Source organism: Gadus macrocephalus, chromosome 23 (assembly GCF_031168955.1).
Source record: "Gadus macrocephalus chromosome 23, ASM3116895v1".
NCBI lineage: Eukaryota > Metazoa > Chordata > Actinopteri > Gadiformes > Gadidae > Gadus > Gadus macrocephalus.
In genome coordinates this window covers 3,726,431-3,744,218 of record NC_082404.1, presented here as the reverse complement: position 1 = coordinate 3,744,218, position 17,788 = coordinate 3,726,431, and the positions used below count along the sequence as shown (strand labels likewise).

At 44.0% G+C, this 17,788-nt stretch overlaps 1 protein-coding gene across 4 annotated transcripts in view; it reads right to left on the bottom strand.

Moving 5' to 3' along the window:
* ntng1a (netrin g1a) overlaps positions 1-17,788 on the bottom strand; it is a 113,598-nt gene that overhangs the window by 47,901 nt on the left and 47,909 nt on the right. For all 4 annotated transcript variants that reach the window (XM_060044961.1, XM_060044963.1, XM_060044964.1 and 1 more), the window contains one exon: positions 12,930-13,573. In XM_060044961.1, the coding sequence (XP_059900944.1) occupies positions 12,930-13,573 (644 nt within the window). The remainder of the gene's footprint in view (positions 1-12,929; positions 13,574-17,788) is intronic.

Sequence of the window (17,788 nt, the reverse complement as noted above, 5' to 3'; positions counted from 1 at the left end):
GTGTGTGTGTGTGTGTGTGTGTGTGTGTGTGTGTGTGTGTGTGTGTGTGTGTGTGTGTGTGTGTGTGTATGTGTTTGTGTGTTCTTCCACGAATATCTGATGATGAATGATAAAAAGTGAGATAAGCAGTAGGTGACTGGAGCAGAATCTTTCAACACACTGGTTCCAGACCAGCAGCACCTCAACCTTCTGTATGCATGGTTCCCGGTCAGCACTGATAATAGACCGGGCTGAGTCACTGCATTTGTTTGCTATGTCGCACCGGAATTGACCAGATTGCTCTGAAGAGAATACAGTTTCAAAGAAAGATTTAAAAGTCTTGATTCTAAGCCAGACCATCTGGTGTGCAGAGTGAGTTGGGGAAGGAGTGAGGTAGAGTGAGGTAGAGAATGAGAGAGGTAGAGAAAGAGTTAGGTAAAGTTAGGTAGAGTGAGGTAGAGAAAGAGAGAGGTAGAGAAAGAGAGATGTAGGGACAGAGAGAGGTAGCGGGAGGTAGAGACAGAGAGAGGTAGAGACAGGTAGAGACAGGGAGAGGTAGAGATAGGGAGAGGTAGACAGAGGCAGACTGATTTGTGGTGTCTGAGTTGCAGCCGAAAGTCAGACACTGGCCAATTGATCCCAGCGGGGGACCCGCTGGCCTGCTAAAGGAAATCTTCTAACCGGTGTGTAAAAATTAGATGAAAAGACAGGAAACAGAGTGTGTTCAGAATACACGTGTGCTCCTGGTGGCCGTCGGGTCGACCACATTGAGCCTGGTAATCATATGTCTTTAGTAAGGGAAGAATACAACAAACAACAAAACAAAGGAAGTCCAGCTTGTATCATATGAGGAACTGAATATTTTCCATCAGAATGAAAATAAAAAAAACACCCTCATTATGTTCCCACAATGAAATGCAATACAATGCAAACAAAAGCAGAACATATTTCAAAATCCAAACAGATTTTAAAATCATAATTTAAATTTCAATACTTGAAAGATGAGAGAATCAGTAAAATATCCCTGGAACACATTGGCTTATCAAAGTTATCAAAGCACCAGACATAAATATGCTTTGTCAAACTGACATTCACCTAGTTATATGAACAGCTTTACGGCAGCTTTGGAACTATTCTCTGATTAATATAATAAAATCTATACTCCCGCCCCTTTCCAAAGCTGCAGCCCTCCCCTTCCCAAGGTCCCTTCCCAAGGTGCCAATCTCACAGAAAGCTGGGAGATTTCCCACTATGCAACTCGTACGAGTGGTGTACGAGGCATCTGGAACACACCATTACCCTTGTATTTAAATTCAGCGTATAGGGAAAAACTGTGAGTCCCTGAGATTTTGGTGTGTCGGTGAAACTGAAGATGAAATGGGCTTAAGGGCTTAGGAGTGCAAGGGGTGTCTATTATAAAGTCTATTACCTCACCTCAATAATTTACACTGAGCCAAGTCATCCAATAACAAAGGAGCGATGCTGAGATGATTGGATAACATTTGCAGAGGGCAACGTAACCATCCCCAATGATGAGACCACAATAGCCATTCCATGGAGAAATAACACATACACACACACACACACACACACACACACACACACACACACACACACACACACACACACACACACACGCACAGACACACACACACACACACACACACACACACACACACACACACACACACACACACACAGACAAAACCATACACACATGCATACACCCACACACACCCACACCCGCACACACACACACACACACACACACACACACACACACACACACACACACACACACACACACACACACACACACACACACACACACACAGACAAAACCATACACACACAGACAAAACCACACACGCATGCATACACCCACACACACACACACACACACACACACACACACACACACACACACACACACACACACACACACACACACACACACACACACACACACACACACACACACCGCAGAGACTAAGGAGGGGTGACAAGTGGAATGACTTATTCAAGTTGGGAAGTGGGCAGGAAGAAACATGGCATTAGCACAAATGGATTATCTGTCCACTAGCGGCTGGCCTTAAGAGCAAGTCAGACACAAGGGGGGAGGAGTCAAAGACATATAAAAAAAGGAAAGAGCAGATTGACTCATTGTTTGGCTCTCCCTCTCGAGGTTATCCGATAGAAACATCACTCACCAAATTGCTGATCTGTGGCGGAAACAACTGTATGCAAAGGCACCATCCACTGTGCTTCACGGCAATTAGGCCGAGACCGCCGCACTCGCAGACGCAGTGCTCGTCACAACCCAATACGGCTTGGTAAACCAAAACAAAATAAAGCTGCACTTTTTAAAATTTTACCGTTGTGTTATGAAGCTAACAGGATAGAATCAACTATGTAGGAGAAGTGCTGAATAAAGTACTGATACAAAAATTAAGCTATTCACATTGACCAAGTGAAACTATGTCAGCAGCGCATGGCAACCCAGTCGCCAAGAAAAAACGTCGACGGTGTACGTTTCCATGAACACTGGAGACGTACTATTACAACGTAAAAACAGCGTGTTATACCTACAGTATCCACGCGAGCCGATGCGGATGCGGGTTTCGGGGTTTGGGTTTCACGGCTTTCGTGGCAAGTTGTGGACACGATTGTTTAGGGGGGGGGGGGGAGGTAGACTGTTGTTGACCGGGGAGGGGGGGGGGAGACACGTTTGTTGAGGGGGGGACGACGACACGATTGTAGGGGGGGGGGGGGAACACGTTAGTTGAAGGGGGACGACGACGACGACACGTTTGTTGAGGGGGGGGAGGCACGTTTGTAGGGGGGGGGGGGGGCACGCTCGACAACGAGAGTTGGTTTTTATTGAACGCTCGACAACGAGAGTTGGTTTTTATTGAACGAGACTGCACGAACAGCTGCACGAAACGATGGTCACGTCACTCTCGGTGACGGTGTCGACAACAATGAACACACGAACAATGTTAATAGAACAACACACAACCACATAACATCCCGAACCCATCAACCCCACTTAATCCTAACAACAAAACAAGTTAACAAAAGCCCCATTTGTCAACTGACAACCCCAATTCCCAGAATCCCCCGCGGCTCCGGAACACGGCGTAGCTTATATTAATCTATATTATCCGAATGGGAAATGCAATATTTTAGGACAGATACACCATTAAACGCGTTTCTAATGACATTTCTAGCGAGAAATGTACATTTTCCTTACATAATCTTCAGTCAGTGAATGTGTATGATCTTTATTAATCTTTATTATCTGAATGGGAAATGCAATATTTTAGGACCGATTCACCGTTAAACGTGTTTCTAATAACATTTCTAGCGAGAAATATACTTTTTACTTGCATAATCTTCAGTCAGTGATTGTGTCTGATCTTTAGTTTTATAGTTATTAGGATTTGATCGGATCGCTCGCATGTTTCAACGTCAGGTTGTTAGGCTGCTTTCGCTAAACTAGCAGCTCACGTGCTTCCTGCGTTTGTGTTATTAAACTGTTACTTTATGTAACTTTTAATGATATCATCTTGTTAGAAACACGTATATCTGAGAGGCAACCCAGTCGCCAAAAGCATTCGTTGACAGTGTACGTTTCGTGAACACTGGATTACGTCGCATTTCAACATAAAATAGCGTGTTATACACACACACACGCACGCACACACACACACACGCACGCACAGACACACACCGACACACAGACACAGACACAGACACACACACACACACACACACACACACACACACACACACACACACACACACACACACACACACACACACACACACACACACACGCACACGGTGCATTTCGCTGCTAAAACAACAACAACAAAATATTCCCTCAAATATTATTACTAAAGAACCGTTTTCCAAAGAACGAAATGTAAACCAATGCATTCTGAATGGGAGTGTTTCTCCGATTTTTCCATGCTACACAGAACGAAATGTAAACCCATGCAAATAAAGACTTCATGGTCATAATAATTTAAATATCATTAATCTCCGTGTGTTGGGTGGTATTCTATTTTTTTCAACGGGGCTGCATCCAGTCACTTGACCGTCATGCTGCTATGGTGGTTGCTATCGACCGCCCCCTCTAATCCTTACATGGCTCTAAAAACCACGCGGCAAAGGAGCTGCCGTAAATTGTGTTGTTTTTGTCGTAAACTGGGGTCCGACGGTTAAAAAATAGACAGATATTCCGAGGTATCCTTAAAAGGCAGCTTGGATGTTTTTATTTTCTGCAGTTTAGACTTCTTCTATAACCTATTTTTGAAAGCAAAACACCAAGTTCATTGATTTAACGAGGCAGGGTTATTTGAAACAATTTATTCAATAAATATTTGTGAGAGGTCATTCCTTCTCCTGAGTTTGCTTCCTATTTATGTCTAGTGTACACCCCTACTGTCCAAAAGCCTCCCCCCCCCCTCCCCATATGGATTTGGAGAGTTGTTGCCACGTCCCAGTGGTGGAAGTATCATATAATATGAAAGAGGGCATTCAATTATACTACAATGATCAAGTAGGAGGCCGAAGCCCTAAAGGAAGTGATGCAATAGGTGACTGAGGCGAGAACATTTAAGTAAACTGTACCTTGGGTTCTCTTATATATCAAAGGGGGTTTCAAAGGACGCATACGCTTCAACCTGTGGCTCCAGCCCTACAGGAAATGACTCAGCAAGTGCTCCATCTCGTTGCACCTGCACCCAGCGGCTCGCTTGCAAGATTTTGGCCTGAAGTTCTTCCCAGACCTATACCCTAACAGTCCAACATGCATATCTGAGAATCAGGCCTCTCTTCAATAATGACAAAATGTTATGAGAGAAATACAGATTCACTTTTTGTTATCTCATAAGCGGCGTGGTGCCGGCTCCTTTTGACCTTTTGACCCCAGACTTCAAAGACGTGGCCACAGGCCAGCTGTGTCTACACACATTAAGCCACAAATGTACACCTCCATCCCGCAAAAAATGGGGCCTAGAAACTAACCTCTGTCTTATGTACATTGACTGTACTGTTGGAGGTCACGCCCCTTTTCTGGCCTTTTCGAGATAGCTAGGGATGCTAAAATGTTTACACACATTTCCCGGGGCCCCGAGAACGACATATCCAAGATTTGTAGTTCTAGCCCATAGAGAAAAAAAGTTTTCCCAAATGGACTGTCATTTGGACAAAGCCCCTTCAGAAGTGTTGCCTGCGAGACGGTTCAGGTTCAGAATGTGGTGGAAAAACAGTTTTTGAGATAGGAAGGTCCTACCGCCCTGAAATTTGAATACCATATTCTAGGGCCTAACTGGGACCCCCGCACCGAAACTTGGCCCGGTCGGACCCCGAGTGCAGGAAGGGGGGGCCTGGACTTTCATAATCTTCGCTCGGTGAATGTAAAGGATGTTTGGTCGGATGTTATGACGAAGAATCATAATGTGAATGGGAATATTCTATTAATGTCTTGATATCATCTTTCGTCTCAACACTTCTGCTGCAGCCGCTTAAAGTCTCACTCCGAGAACCTTAAAATATGAATCAATCCATTAGAAGTATGAAAATATCTTCCCGGTCGTGCAACAGGGCAAACAAGGTGTCCTTTGACATCTACGTTTCGAGACGATTGCAACAGTGCCACACATGATCCTATTTGAATATGTTTCGGGGTAGTAATTAGCTGTCGATTTTGGAGGCCTTTATCAATAATGACCAGCTATAGATTTGCTTCCCGATGGAGATTTTTGACAAATTACATGTTAATTAGTATCTACACGTTAAGCTGAGTCCAATGAGATCAAGCTCGCCCTCTTGCTACACCGAGATCATGTCCTAGACCTAGGTGTACCATGTAAAATACATGTTACCATTAGCTAGAGTGTCATGCTTGGTGTCATTGGACTCAGCTCAACGTGTAGATGCTAAATAACATGTCATTTGTCACAATTTTTTATCGGGAAGCAAATCAATAGCTGCTCATTATTGATTAAGGCCTCCAATTTCAACAGCTAATTACTACCATTAAACAAATATTCAAATATGCTCATGTGTGGCACCGTTGCAATCGCCTGGAAGTGTAGATGTTGAAGGACACCTTGTTCGTTCTCCTACGCCACCGGGAAGATATTTACATGCTTCTGATTGACTAATGAATTGATTCAGCTATTCCCCCAGAAGTCTGGGGTCAAAAGGTCAAAAGGAGACGGCACCAGCCCCGTTGAAAAAAATAGAATACCACCCAACACACGGAGATTAATGATATTTAAATTATTATGACCATGAAGTCTTTATTTGCATGGGTTTACATTTCGTTCTGTGTAGCATGGAAAAATCGGAGAAACACTCCCATTCAGAATGCATTGGTTTACATTTCGTTCTTTGGAAAACGGTTCTTTAGTAATAATATTTGAGGGAATATTTTGTTGTTGTTTTAGCAGCGAAATGCACCGTGTGCGTGTGTGTGTGTGTGTGTGTGTGTGTGTGTGTGTGTGTGTGTGTGTGTGTGTGTGTGTGTGTGTGTGTGTGTGTGTGTGTGTGTGTCTGTGTGTCTGTGTGTGTCTGTGCGTGCGTGTGCGTGTGTGTGTGTGTGCGTGTGCGTGCGTGTGTGCGTGTATAACACGCTATTTTATGTTGAAATGCGACGTAATCCAGTGTTCACGAAACGTACACTGTCAACGAATGCTTTTGGCGACTGGGTTGCCTCTCAGATATACGTGTTTCTAACAACATGATATCATTAAAAGTTACATAAAGTAACAGTTTAATAACACAAACGCAGGAAGCACGTGAGCTGCTAGTTTAGCGAAAGCAGCCTAACAACCTGACGTTGAAACATGCGAGCGATCCGATCAAATCCTAATAACTATAAAACTAAAGATCAGACACAATCACTGACTGAAGATTATGCAAGTAAAAAGTATATTTCTCGCTAGAAATGTTATTAGAAACACGTTTAACGGTGAATCGGTCCTAAAATATTGCATTTCCCATTCAGATAATAAAGATTAATAAAGATCATACACATTCACTGACTGAAGATTATGTAAGGAAAATGTACATTTCTCGCTAGAAATGTCATTAGAAACGCGTTTAATGGTGTATCTGTCCTAAAATATTGCATTTCCCATTCGGATAATAAAGATTAATATAAGCTACGCCGTGTTCCGGAGCCGCGGGGGATTCTGGGAATTGGGGTTGTCAGTTGACAAATGGGGCTTTTGTTAACTTGTTTTGTTGTTAGGATTAAGTGGGGTTGATGGGTTCGGGATGTTATGTGGTTGTGTGTTGTTCTATTAACATTGTTCGTGTGTTCATTGTTGTCGACACCGTCACCGAGAGTGACGTGACCATCGTTTCGTGCAGCTGTTCCGTGTTGAAGTCTCGTTCAATAAAAACCAACTCTCGTTGTCGAGCGTTCAATAAAAACCAACTCTCGTTGTCGAGCGTGCCCCCCCCCCCCCCCCTACAAACGTGCCTCCCCCCCCTCAACAAACGTGTCGTCGTCGTCGTCCCCCTTCAACTAACGTGTTCCCCCCCCCCCCCTACAATCGTGTCGTCGTCCCCCCCTCAACAAACGTGTCTCCCCCCCCCCTCCCCGGTCAACAACAGTCTACCTCCCCCCCCCCCCCCTAAACAATCGTGTCCACAATTTGCCACGAAAGCCGTGAAACCCAAACCCCGAAACCCGCCTCCGCATCGGCTCGCGTGGATACTGTAGGTATAACACGCTGTTTTTACGTTGTAATAGTACGTCTCCAGTGTTCATGGAAACGTACACCGTCGACGTTTTTTCTTGGCGACTGGGTTGCGCATGGTGAGAAGAAACAGGACTAGGTGTGAGCAAGTTTGCAATGTAATGTAGAAAAAAGGGAAAGGACACAATGGCGTCAGTGCATATCATTAATATACATGTTCCCTCAAAACAGTGAAGATGTATGCATTTTAAAGCTTTTGCAGCACGTTGAAGAAAAACTGAGTACACAGAAGTAGTACAAACAATGATCATACTATTTATATTGCGTTCAAAGATAATTGATCAATGCTTCTCTTTCTTGGCAATGAACCGTAATTGAATCTTAACTTTATAATAGTTTCATCCATACAGTCTCAACAGGGTTTCTCATTAAAACCGTCATCTTAATTTGTCCAAACTAGGAAAGAGGTCGACCGATAGTGGTTTTTAATGGCTGATATAATAACGATAGTTTGGAGCAGGAAAAAAGCAGATGACACGGTCGGAACATTTGACACGGTCGGAAATGAAGGAAATGTCAACCTCAACATCTGAGTCAAAATAATTATTATCTAAATAAATAAACACAAATGACTAATAAATACTTTCATCACAAAGTTGACGTGGGTCATAACCATAGGAATGAAACGCCTTGCTAGAACTCTCAGCCCAATTTTTTTTTTTTTAATCTCATGGTGTTCAGATTCCAGCTGAAACAGCGGGTTCACTTGCTCTTTACAAACTGAATTACCCCGTGATTACCGTGAAATCCATCTGAGTTTGTGAAGTGCTTTTCTTCGGCAGAAACATATGCTGCCTTCGCATACGCCGTTTTTAATGAAACAGCTTTTTTGTCACACCTGAAGTGTGATTTCATCTTTGTAACGGATTACATCTTTGTAACAGAACATAGATAGAACGTCGATTTGGCGGATTACACGTGACCAGTGAAGGCGCCGCAGCCATCGGTCACTATCGGAGCCGAGTTCCGATACGAAATCATAGTTTGTAAAACGTCCTATCTGCGACGATTGTTCTGCTAACCCTAACCCTATTATGATACCTCTACTGGAAAACCAGGGAAACCTTATCAGGCCTTAATGCTGGGGCTGTCAAGTTCTGGTCGGTTGGTCTATTGGTAGGTCGATATGCAGTTGTTCGACCAAATACTCATTGGTCGGACAATCGCTGGTGTTAAGTATCCTAAGGAAAAAACACTCCTGAATCCATTCTTTGTCGGAGATAGAGGGAGATATGCAGACTGTTGTGTGTTATTTTTGAGTGATGGGCTGTATTCTGTTAAAAATAACATTTACTATGATTTACAATTACACTGAGGGCTAAGTAGCTTCATTTCTAAAAATGATATGGTTTAATAGACTATAATACTTGTTAGACAGGAGGTCAAATGGAGCAGAGTCATTATTCCGCTCTAAACAAATTGAAACCATAGAAGTCGTTGGTAGGATTTGGTTAAAGACGACGGTAAAAAATAGCAAATTAATTAAAAGTGTAAATTAAGTAAAAGTATTTAGGTATATCATCTAAAATCGTAAGGCTTCTGCTTTTAGTTTTTTCATGTTCATGTCTGTGATCCTCTGTCAACTTTCGTGTTTAACACTTGAAAGACAAATCACAGCACTATCCATTGGGACCCATTATATTAAACACCGAAAAGAAAACTCAAATCAAATCTTCCAATGTGTGTTGTACTAGGCAATGCTGCCCAACATGTTGTGGCTCATCCTGTCTGAACCGCTTTATATATAAAGCTCTGCTGTAACCGAATCAGACTCGGACCAGCAGTGGATCTGAAACCCACCGGCCGTCTCCAAGCAGCACTCACGTGATATTTAGGCTAGCAGGTAGAGTACAAGGCACTGTGGCTGATTGAAATTATTCTAGAGTCTTTATGTAGCATCTACTCCCCATTCACCAATCACTTGTTTGTATATTTGGTTGACCAAGATTAGCCTACAGCCCTTCTTAATTCGGCATCAAAGTTTTTTGTTGCTGAGTGGTGATATTTGCCACGTGTCATTTTGGCTAAACGCTGAACGCACAGCTTTCCGTGAGAACCCAAAGGTGCTTTGGTGACGACTAACAACTAATCTGCTGCTTCAGGTAAACAACCTCACTGCCCTTCCTCGACCACTGTAGCAGAAGCCTGTGTGTGTGTGTGTGTGTGTGTGTGTGTGTGTGTGTGTGTGTGTGTGTGTGTGTGTGTGTGTGTGTGTGTGTGTGTGTGTGTGTGTGTGTGTGTGTGTGTGTGTGTGTGTGTGTGTGTGTGTGTGTGTGTGTGGTTGCGTGAGTGTATGAGTGTATGGGTGTGAGAGTGTATGTGTGTGAACCCTCAAGGTAGTTTCTGACCTTCCCTGATAGTTCCCTGGGGCAGATTTCTGCTCCTGTCAATTTAATTACTCCTCCCGTGGGCACAAAACAAAAAAAAAAAAAAATACTAAATTGTTCTTCCATATTAATTCATCCGATGGTTGAAGGCAAATAAGGTGTGAACGAATAACACGGTTCATTTATGGTACAGAGTTGACGCATACTATTTCAAAATATTGAGGACAGAGAACAAAATGTTGCCAGTGTTCACAGGTATGACAAAACATCTACCACCTGATTGGATGTAAATGAAAACTACCCGGCTGAAGAATTTAGGAAAAAAAATTAACAAATATGTTGTGAAAAACTGATAAAATATAAATTTAGTGGAAGTAATTTATAATGTATAACACACCTATTGCACAATGCCATATTGCTTATCAAAACCATGCGCATGGAGCACACTGACGAACGCAAGCGTGCACACACTCTCACACACTCTCACTGTCTCTCTCTTTCTCTCTCTCTCTCTCTCTCTCACACTCAAACACACAGACCTTTCCCAGTACTCTTCCCAATTGTATAGGCGGTCTGATTCTGATCTCTGGCAGCATCTGTCTCTGTATATACAGAGACAGACAGTGAGCATTCCATGTAGAGATATCTACTGAGCAGCTGGGTAAGGTGTCTTGGCTTATTCTTGTGGTGGTGGTGTTGGTGAGTGGTGAGCATGACGCCTTCCTTGTTTATCCCCAGAGTCCTGGAAGGGGAAGAGGACAGAGGTTGTGTCTCTCCATTTATAATTCAGGAGAGGGACTCAGTGCCCCATCAGTGGCACAGGCTCCTCTGGGCAGCGGAGATGGAGACACCGAGTGGGAATCAGAGAAGCAAATGGAGAGTGCGGAGAGGGGGAGAGAGAGTGAGATGGAGTTAGATAGAGATAGAGAAGCACTTTTTTTTTTCGAATCCTGAAACTGCTATCGCTGGCTTTAATTACACAGTATTGATCACTACAGTGGAAGGGAAAGAGAAGGAGGGGTAGAGGAGAGAAAATAGAGAGAGAAAGGAACAAATACATGGAGAGAGACAGAGAGAGGGCAGAACTGAAGGCCAGGGTTACTGTAAAGCATGTAAAGGAGAGACAGGGGGACCCATTATGTCAGGCAGGGAGCAGATAATTGGAAAAGCCTCACAACTCTCTCTGCTTAGTTTTCCACTTTCTCTCATCCTGCGACACATTTAGCACTGCTGACACAATCAAATGGCAAGGGCGACAAATTCACTTTGAGTCGCTCGCTGGGCATTGTGCATTATTCAACCCCCTTCGCGTAGCTTCATGCTCGGTTGGATTTTTAATTCCTAACATCGATCCCTTCTCCCTCTGGTGCCTTTGGGTTCGAGCCCCTCGTCCTAATCAGGCAGTAATAGATTGGCTACGCATGACACACCCACTCTAGGCTTGGCCACAGCTACACCGCATGTTGAAATGAGAGAAGAAGAAGAAGAAAAAGGGTCTACTCCTGCAAAAACCTCCTCCAATCCCACTCTGTTGATTCCTGCGCTGACCTACTTCTGGCGTCGACTTTGTTTCCGGCTTTTTGTTTTTCACAACGTCTTGAATATGAACGGCCAAATCTGAGAGCTCTTGTAGGCCCCCCTAAACCCCCTCATCACCACCTCCATTCTCTATCCCCCCCCCCCCCCCCCCCCCCCATTCATTCATGCAATCCGGAACCAAGTGCATAGAAACATGTCACATTCAGCCACACTCCCAGAGCAGGGACGGCCCTGCCTGTGTCAAGGATGAAGTGGGGAGAGTTAAGAAGCTTACGTTTCTTCGAGACAAACCCAACTCAAAAGGAGAGACAAGGCAGGCCAGTGCTGTGATTGGCTACGGATGAGGGACAGCGCGGCCGAGAGGAGATAGAAGAATAGCGGGCCCTCAGCGTGTATCTCATTATGAACTGAACTGTACGTTACCTTTGGTAAACAGTGTAAGCTATCCTCCAGTCGGGGACGCCAGGGTGAGACACAACCACTGGCACAGACACAGAGCCATGCATGGGCCGTTTGGAGGTGGGAGCTGGGTTATAGCGGACAGAAGCTGTTACGGACCCCAAGCCCCAGCCACCCTTTAACAGGATGGATGTCCCATGGACGCCTTGGTCAGCTCATGCAGTCTTTTGTCAGCTCCCTCTGTGGTTGAATAAGATGATGTTGATATCTACCAGATATTCCACAATGATTTATCGTGTGTATGATTATATGTTATGTGCCTGAGAGGATCTTAAAATAAAATATGTAAAATAAGGATCTTAAAATATATATGTGTGCAGTAAAGCATTATTATGAAGGAATGGGGTTGAAAAAAAAGAATTATAGTTACCTAATTATTGGGTTATTAAGCACAAACAAACATTTTGTGCAAATATATGAAAGATACTTTGTTGATACTTTGGTTAAATATTTGACTTCTTTTTTTCATTCTTTACATTCCTCCTGGGCCGCCGTACATTAAACACTAATTAGAATCCGCACTGACCCAACAGCTGATCCTCTACCTTTAAAGTCGTCCATGGGCCAACAGACATCTGATTGATTTGATGTCCTTAAACTGAGTGCTTCAGCAAGCCCTGAGCCACTCCACTTCATTAAAGTCATCTTGACAACTGTTGACCTCTGCACTTTGGGATAAACGGCCTGCCTAATTAAAAAGAGCGGTAAAGATGCATGTGTGTCATTTTGACATCGGGAATCTGCCATTGTTCTCTGAGACCTGAGAACCCTTTTTTCCACCCCAGGAGATTCAGGAGATTCCTACATTGAAACGACGTGTGAGGAGCTTTTTAAAGGCACTTACCGGCCCTGGACTTTGATGTCGGATATGGCGTAGAAATATCTGGACAGGTTGTTCTCGTCCACCATGGTGGCGCCGGTGGCGGGCCGCAGCAGGCGTACCCTCAGGTCGGTGATGGTGAAGAAGTCCCTCAGGTTCTTCGTGGTGTCCAGCTGGCCGTACAGCGACGCCATGTTGTGGAGGCGGGGCCCGGCGAACAGCGCGAAGCGGTCCTTGATCTCGAAGCGCACCGTCTTGTCGTTCTTCCACACGTAGCCGCGGGAGTAGTCCTCGGTGCAGATGATGTCCAGCAGCGTGTGCTGGGTGAGGTCCTGCACCGTCTTGGGCTCCATGGTGAAGGCGTCGAGGCAGTCGGTGGCGTAAAACTGGTAGGGCGTCCAGGTGCGGCCGTAGTCCAGAGACTTCTCCAGCACCATCTGCTCGGGCCGGCCCGACTCGAAGGTGAGGATGATGTCCTCGGTCAGCTCGATGGTCTTGTTCCAGGACAGCGTGATGTTGACCAGCAGCGGCTTGGGGTGCTTCTTCCAGGACGAGGACTGCCAGAAGGTGGTGGGGTTGCGACCCTCAAAGTCAAACATCAGCCCCGGAGGATGGGCCAGTTCCTCTGTTGTCGCGTCGCACTCGTTGTTACACATGTATGGGTTCTCCTAAGGACAGACAGGAAATAAATAGGAATCAATTAAGAATTATGAGTAGCATCACATAATGACAATCAAAAAGCTACTCCACACACCCAAGTTCAAAACACATGCAATGCCTCCACCAGTGTCTTTGCATATCTCCACATTACTATGAATAGAAACCATCTGTTGGAATATGCATATTTTATGGATTTGGAGGTGCATGAATCCAAACAACCTGCCATGCTCATCTATACTGGAAACGGCAAGTCTGCTGCACGTATGTGTAATGGCCAGCAGGATTGAGAGGGAGGCTGAGGACCTCTTAAGACTCATCATGATATGCATAAACTGAAGGTCATTCTGGCACTGGGTGAATAATTATGTATAGCTGGTCGGAATTACGGCACTAAGCAATGTTTCTCAATGCCGATGGAGACCGGTTCTTCTTGAAATACGGAGTATGTGCAAACATATCCATGACCATATAGTAATGCTGAAGTGGTACTCAGTGAATCAAGTCACAAACAAAAAGCCTGCATGATTGTGACAGTGGAACATTTGGGATGAAGAGCTTTTCTGAAAGCAGTAGCACACAAGTGTCGTTCTGAGTATCGAGGCAGAGGTTGCTGGTCCCCATCTCCCTGCCTCAGCAGTAGTGTCTTAGCCTCTGTTGAGCCATTCATTCTAGCGTCCCAGATCCCCTTATCACTTTATGATGACATATCATCCTGCTTTTGTATCTGTTGGTTCTCTTTTGGAATTGGACAACTTTTTAATTCTTAAAACACAGTCGAAAATAAATCTTGAAATGATAGCCTGTCCACATCTCCATTGCCTTGCTCAATTGTTGAGATTTTACGATAATGTTGCATTATCGAATAACTCTTATTTAAAATATTGTTAACCGAGAAATATCATTGACGGGTTAGGGTAAGGGTTAGCTAAGTTCTTACAATTGTAAGAACATAGCTATAAAAAGGTCATACTGGTTGATATGATAAATTGTTGTCAGTATATACCCATTATTAGTGTGCAGATCTGTGTGTAGATTGTATATTTAATGTGTGAGCAATGGCTATCAGCAGCAATTGTTTTCCAAATATGGGCGTGGCTGGAAGACTCCAGCCAATCAGATGAAAGAACTCGCTGAATCCTTGCGGGTTGGAAGTAAAGCAAAAACATATTGTCCCCTACATTTGAACATTATCATTCAGTCGATTTACAATACAACCGTTGTGATTGCTCCGTAGACTGGTACACTTTCCTTGGTTGGCCCATTGTTATTGTTCTGCAGATTGTAGGGTTCCTTGTTCTTCATGAAGTGAAAGTCACTCCCCTGAACGCTGATTGGTCTTATCGTTTTTTTTTTGAAAAAGGCATTCAATGGCACAACGAACCATAATGTTAACTGAGAGAATGGTCTCACGAGGCTATTGTATGTGTGTGTTATGGAAAATTAGTGACATTAACTGTGAAGTGCTTTTAGTGTCCGGAACGGCTAGAAAAGTGCTAACGTTAAAACGCTCCATTAACATCGAAGAAATCCGCTCCACCTTAGTAAAGTTCAAATGCAACAGTTTTTTATTCTTCTGCTATAGTGGAAAAGTAATTTTTAAAAGGTTCTTGTCCCCCGCAGCCCAAAGCACAGGGCTGTTTTGTTAAAAATGATTAGCAGGTGCTGTTCACCCCCGGCTCTCTGGGGACCTCATCCTGCTCCCAGGAGCGCCTTTCAAGTGCTACAAGCTCCAATCTATCAGGACAAGATAATCCGCAACTTGATTAGATAGATGTCACCCTGTGTGTGTGTGTGTGTGTGTGTGTGTGTGTGTGTGTGTGTGTGTGTGTGCGTGCGTGCGTGCGTGCGTGCGTGCGTGCGTGCGTGCGTGCGTGCGTGCGTGCGTGCGTGCGTGCGTGCGTGTGTGTGTGTGTGAGTGTGAAAGGGTTTGCATGTCTCTGCATGCCTGGGTTTTTGTTTTGGAGAAAGGCAGGGCAGAACTGTATATAACATAAAAGCGATGGCAGACAAGAGATTGAGAAAGTCGGAGTAAATTTTATTTTTTTTAAAGTCATTGGTACAAAAAGAACTGTCTAGTGCTAATAGAGTTCTGTGTTTTATTTTCTTTTTCTGTTTCATCCTCCAAAGCAATGTGGCAACAAAATCAGAGCCTCTGTCAAGCTGTGTGACTATGAGCACACCATTTATTCATCTGCCTAGGCTAGAGTGTCAGCACGGGACTGTGTTGCTACCAGCAAAATAGAGTGACAAAGTGGGTTGGCACTTGGCTGGACCGACTGGCAGCGGAGGTCTCCACCTGGGGTTCAGGGGCCCTATTGTGGCATGGGCTTAGCTCGCCATTAGCAGGACAGCATCTGGTGCATTCATGTGGCTGGAGACAGATGTGTGAGATGGCTATTCCTGGTGGTTATATTGTACCCAGTAGATGGGAAGGCGATAAAATATTAATTTGACTGGAAACATGGAGGGCAGACTGCAGTGTATAGATAACGCCTGATTTGGAAAGTGTTCATTTTTTTGTCTATTTTTTTTACATTGGGGGACTCTGTCTCGGAAGTGTGATAGACATAATATGTGGTCCTTCACTTCTGATTTTGATGTTCATAAAATCTGTGCTTTACACACACACCCACACAGAAATAACACATACACACACACACACACACACACACACACACACACACACACACACACACACACACACACACACACACACACACACACAGACACACACACACACACACACCACACACACACACACACACACACACACACACACACACACACACACACATGCAGACACACACACACACACACACACACACACACACACACACACACACACACACACACACACACACACACACACACAAACACACACACACACACACACACACACACACACACACACACACACACACACACACACACACACACACACACACACACACACACACACACACACACACACACACACTTCCTGCACTAGCAGTGTGTCTTGGTTATCAGACAAAGATGTATCCTGATTGATCCCTCCGGCCAGCCAGCAAAAACAGCTCTTTTTTTTTGGAAGTCAAAGTTGGCCTGAAGGTTGGTGATACACCCCCACACACCACCCCTCACACACACACACACACACACACACACACACACACACACACACACACACACACACACACACACACACACACACACACACACACACACACACACACACACACACACACACATATACACACAGACACACCCATAAACACTTCAACAAAATGCAGGTTCATCTTCTCCTGTGCTTGCCAAATCACATACCGTATTCATGAGGATGAATACGGATTTTTGATTTGCATTGTCTGCAAATCAAAACTCCTTTAGTGTGGTTTACTTGTGATGTCTCTGTTAGCCAATTAATGGATAAAAAATGAGCAGTTGTGCCTCAATGTGGAAGGACAATCTGACCATGGGGTCAGGGGGGATGCTGAGTGTCGAGGTGTCCCTGAGCAAGACGCCTCACCCTCACTGCTCCTGACTAGCTGGCTGTCGCCCTGCGTGGTTGACTCTGCTGTTGGCGTGTGAATGTGGCTTTGGATAAAAGCGACTGCAAAATCCACTCAATGTAAATGTAAATGTAGGACGGGCCGTCAAATAAAACAACAAGACCCCTACCCACACAAAAATAAATACACAAGGTATTTTGAAGTATTTTGAAACATGGTACTGCGATAATGTGTGTGTCCAGTTATCAAATGGGTAATAATGAGAACATTGTTCTTATATTCAGGGCAATGTTCCCATTATAGACATAGTTGTAAATCTGATGGAGACAAACAAGCACTAACCAGTAATTGAAAGTTAAATAGATGAGACTAACTAGAGTCTGCATCCGATCAGAGAGCCAGAGCTAACAAAGGCTTTTTCAAAAGAGAAACCCAATTTAGTAGGTTTTATAGTGTATTTGGATAATTATATGTTTAAATTTAAGATCCTATCCGTTCATCTTTTAACCCTATGCAACACATTTTCAAGAGTTCCCTATGAAATAAAAGGAAATAAAAAATAAAACAAATATATGTTATCAGTTTTTTACACATCCTTCACATTCTACCAATGTCTCCATAGGTTTTGTTGTAGCGACAAAAAGAAAACATGATCAAAACATAGACTAAAACATACCATTTTAATTAATATTCTAATATTTGTATTAACATTATTATATTAAATTGAGCAAA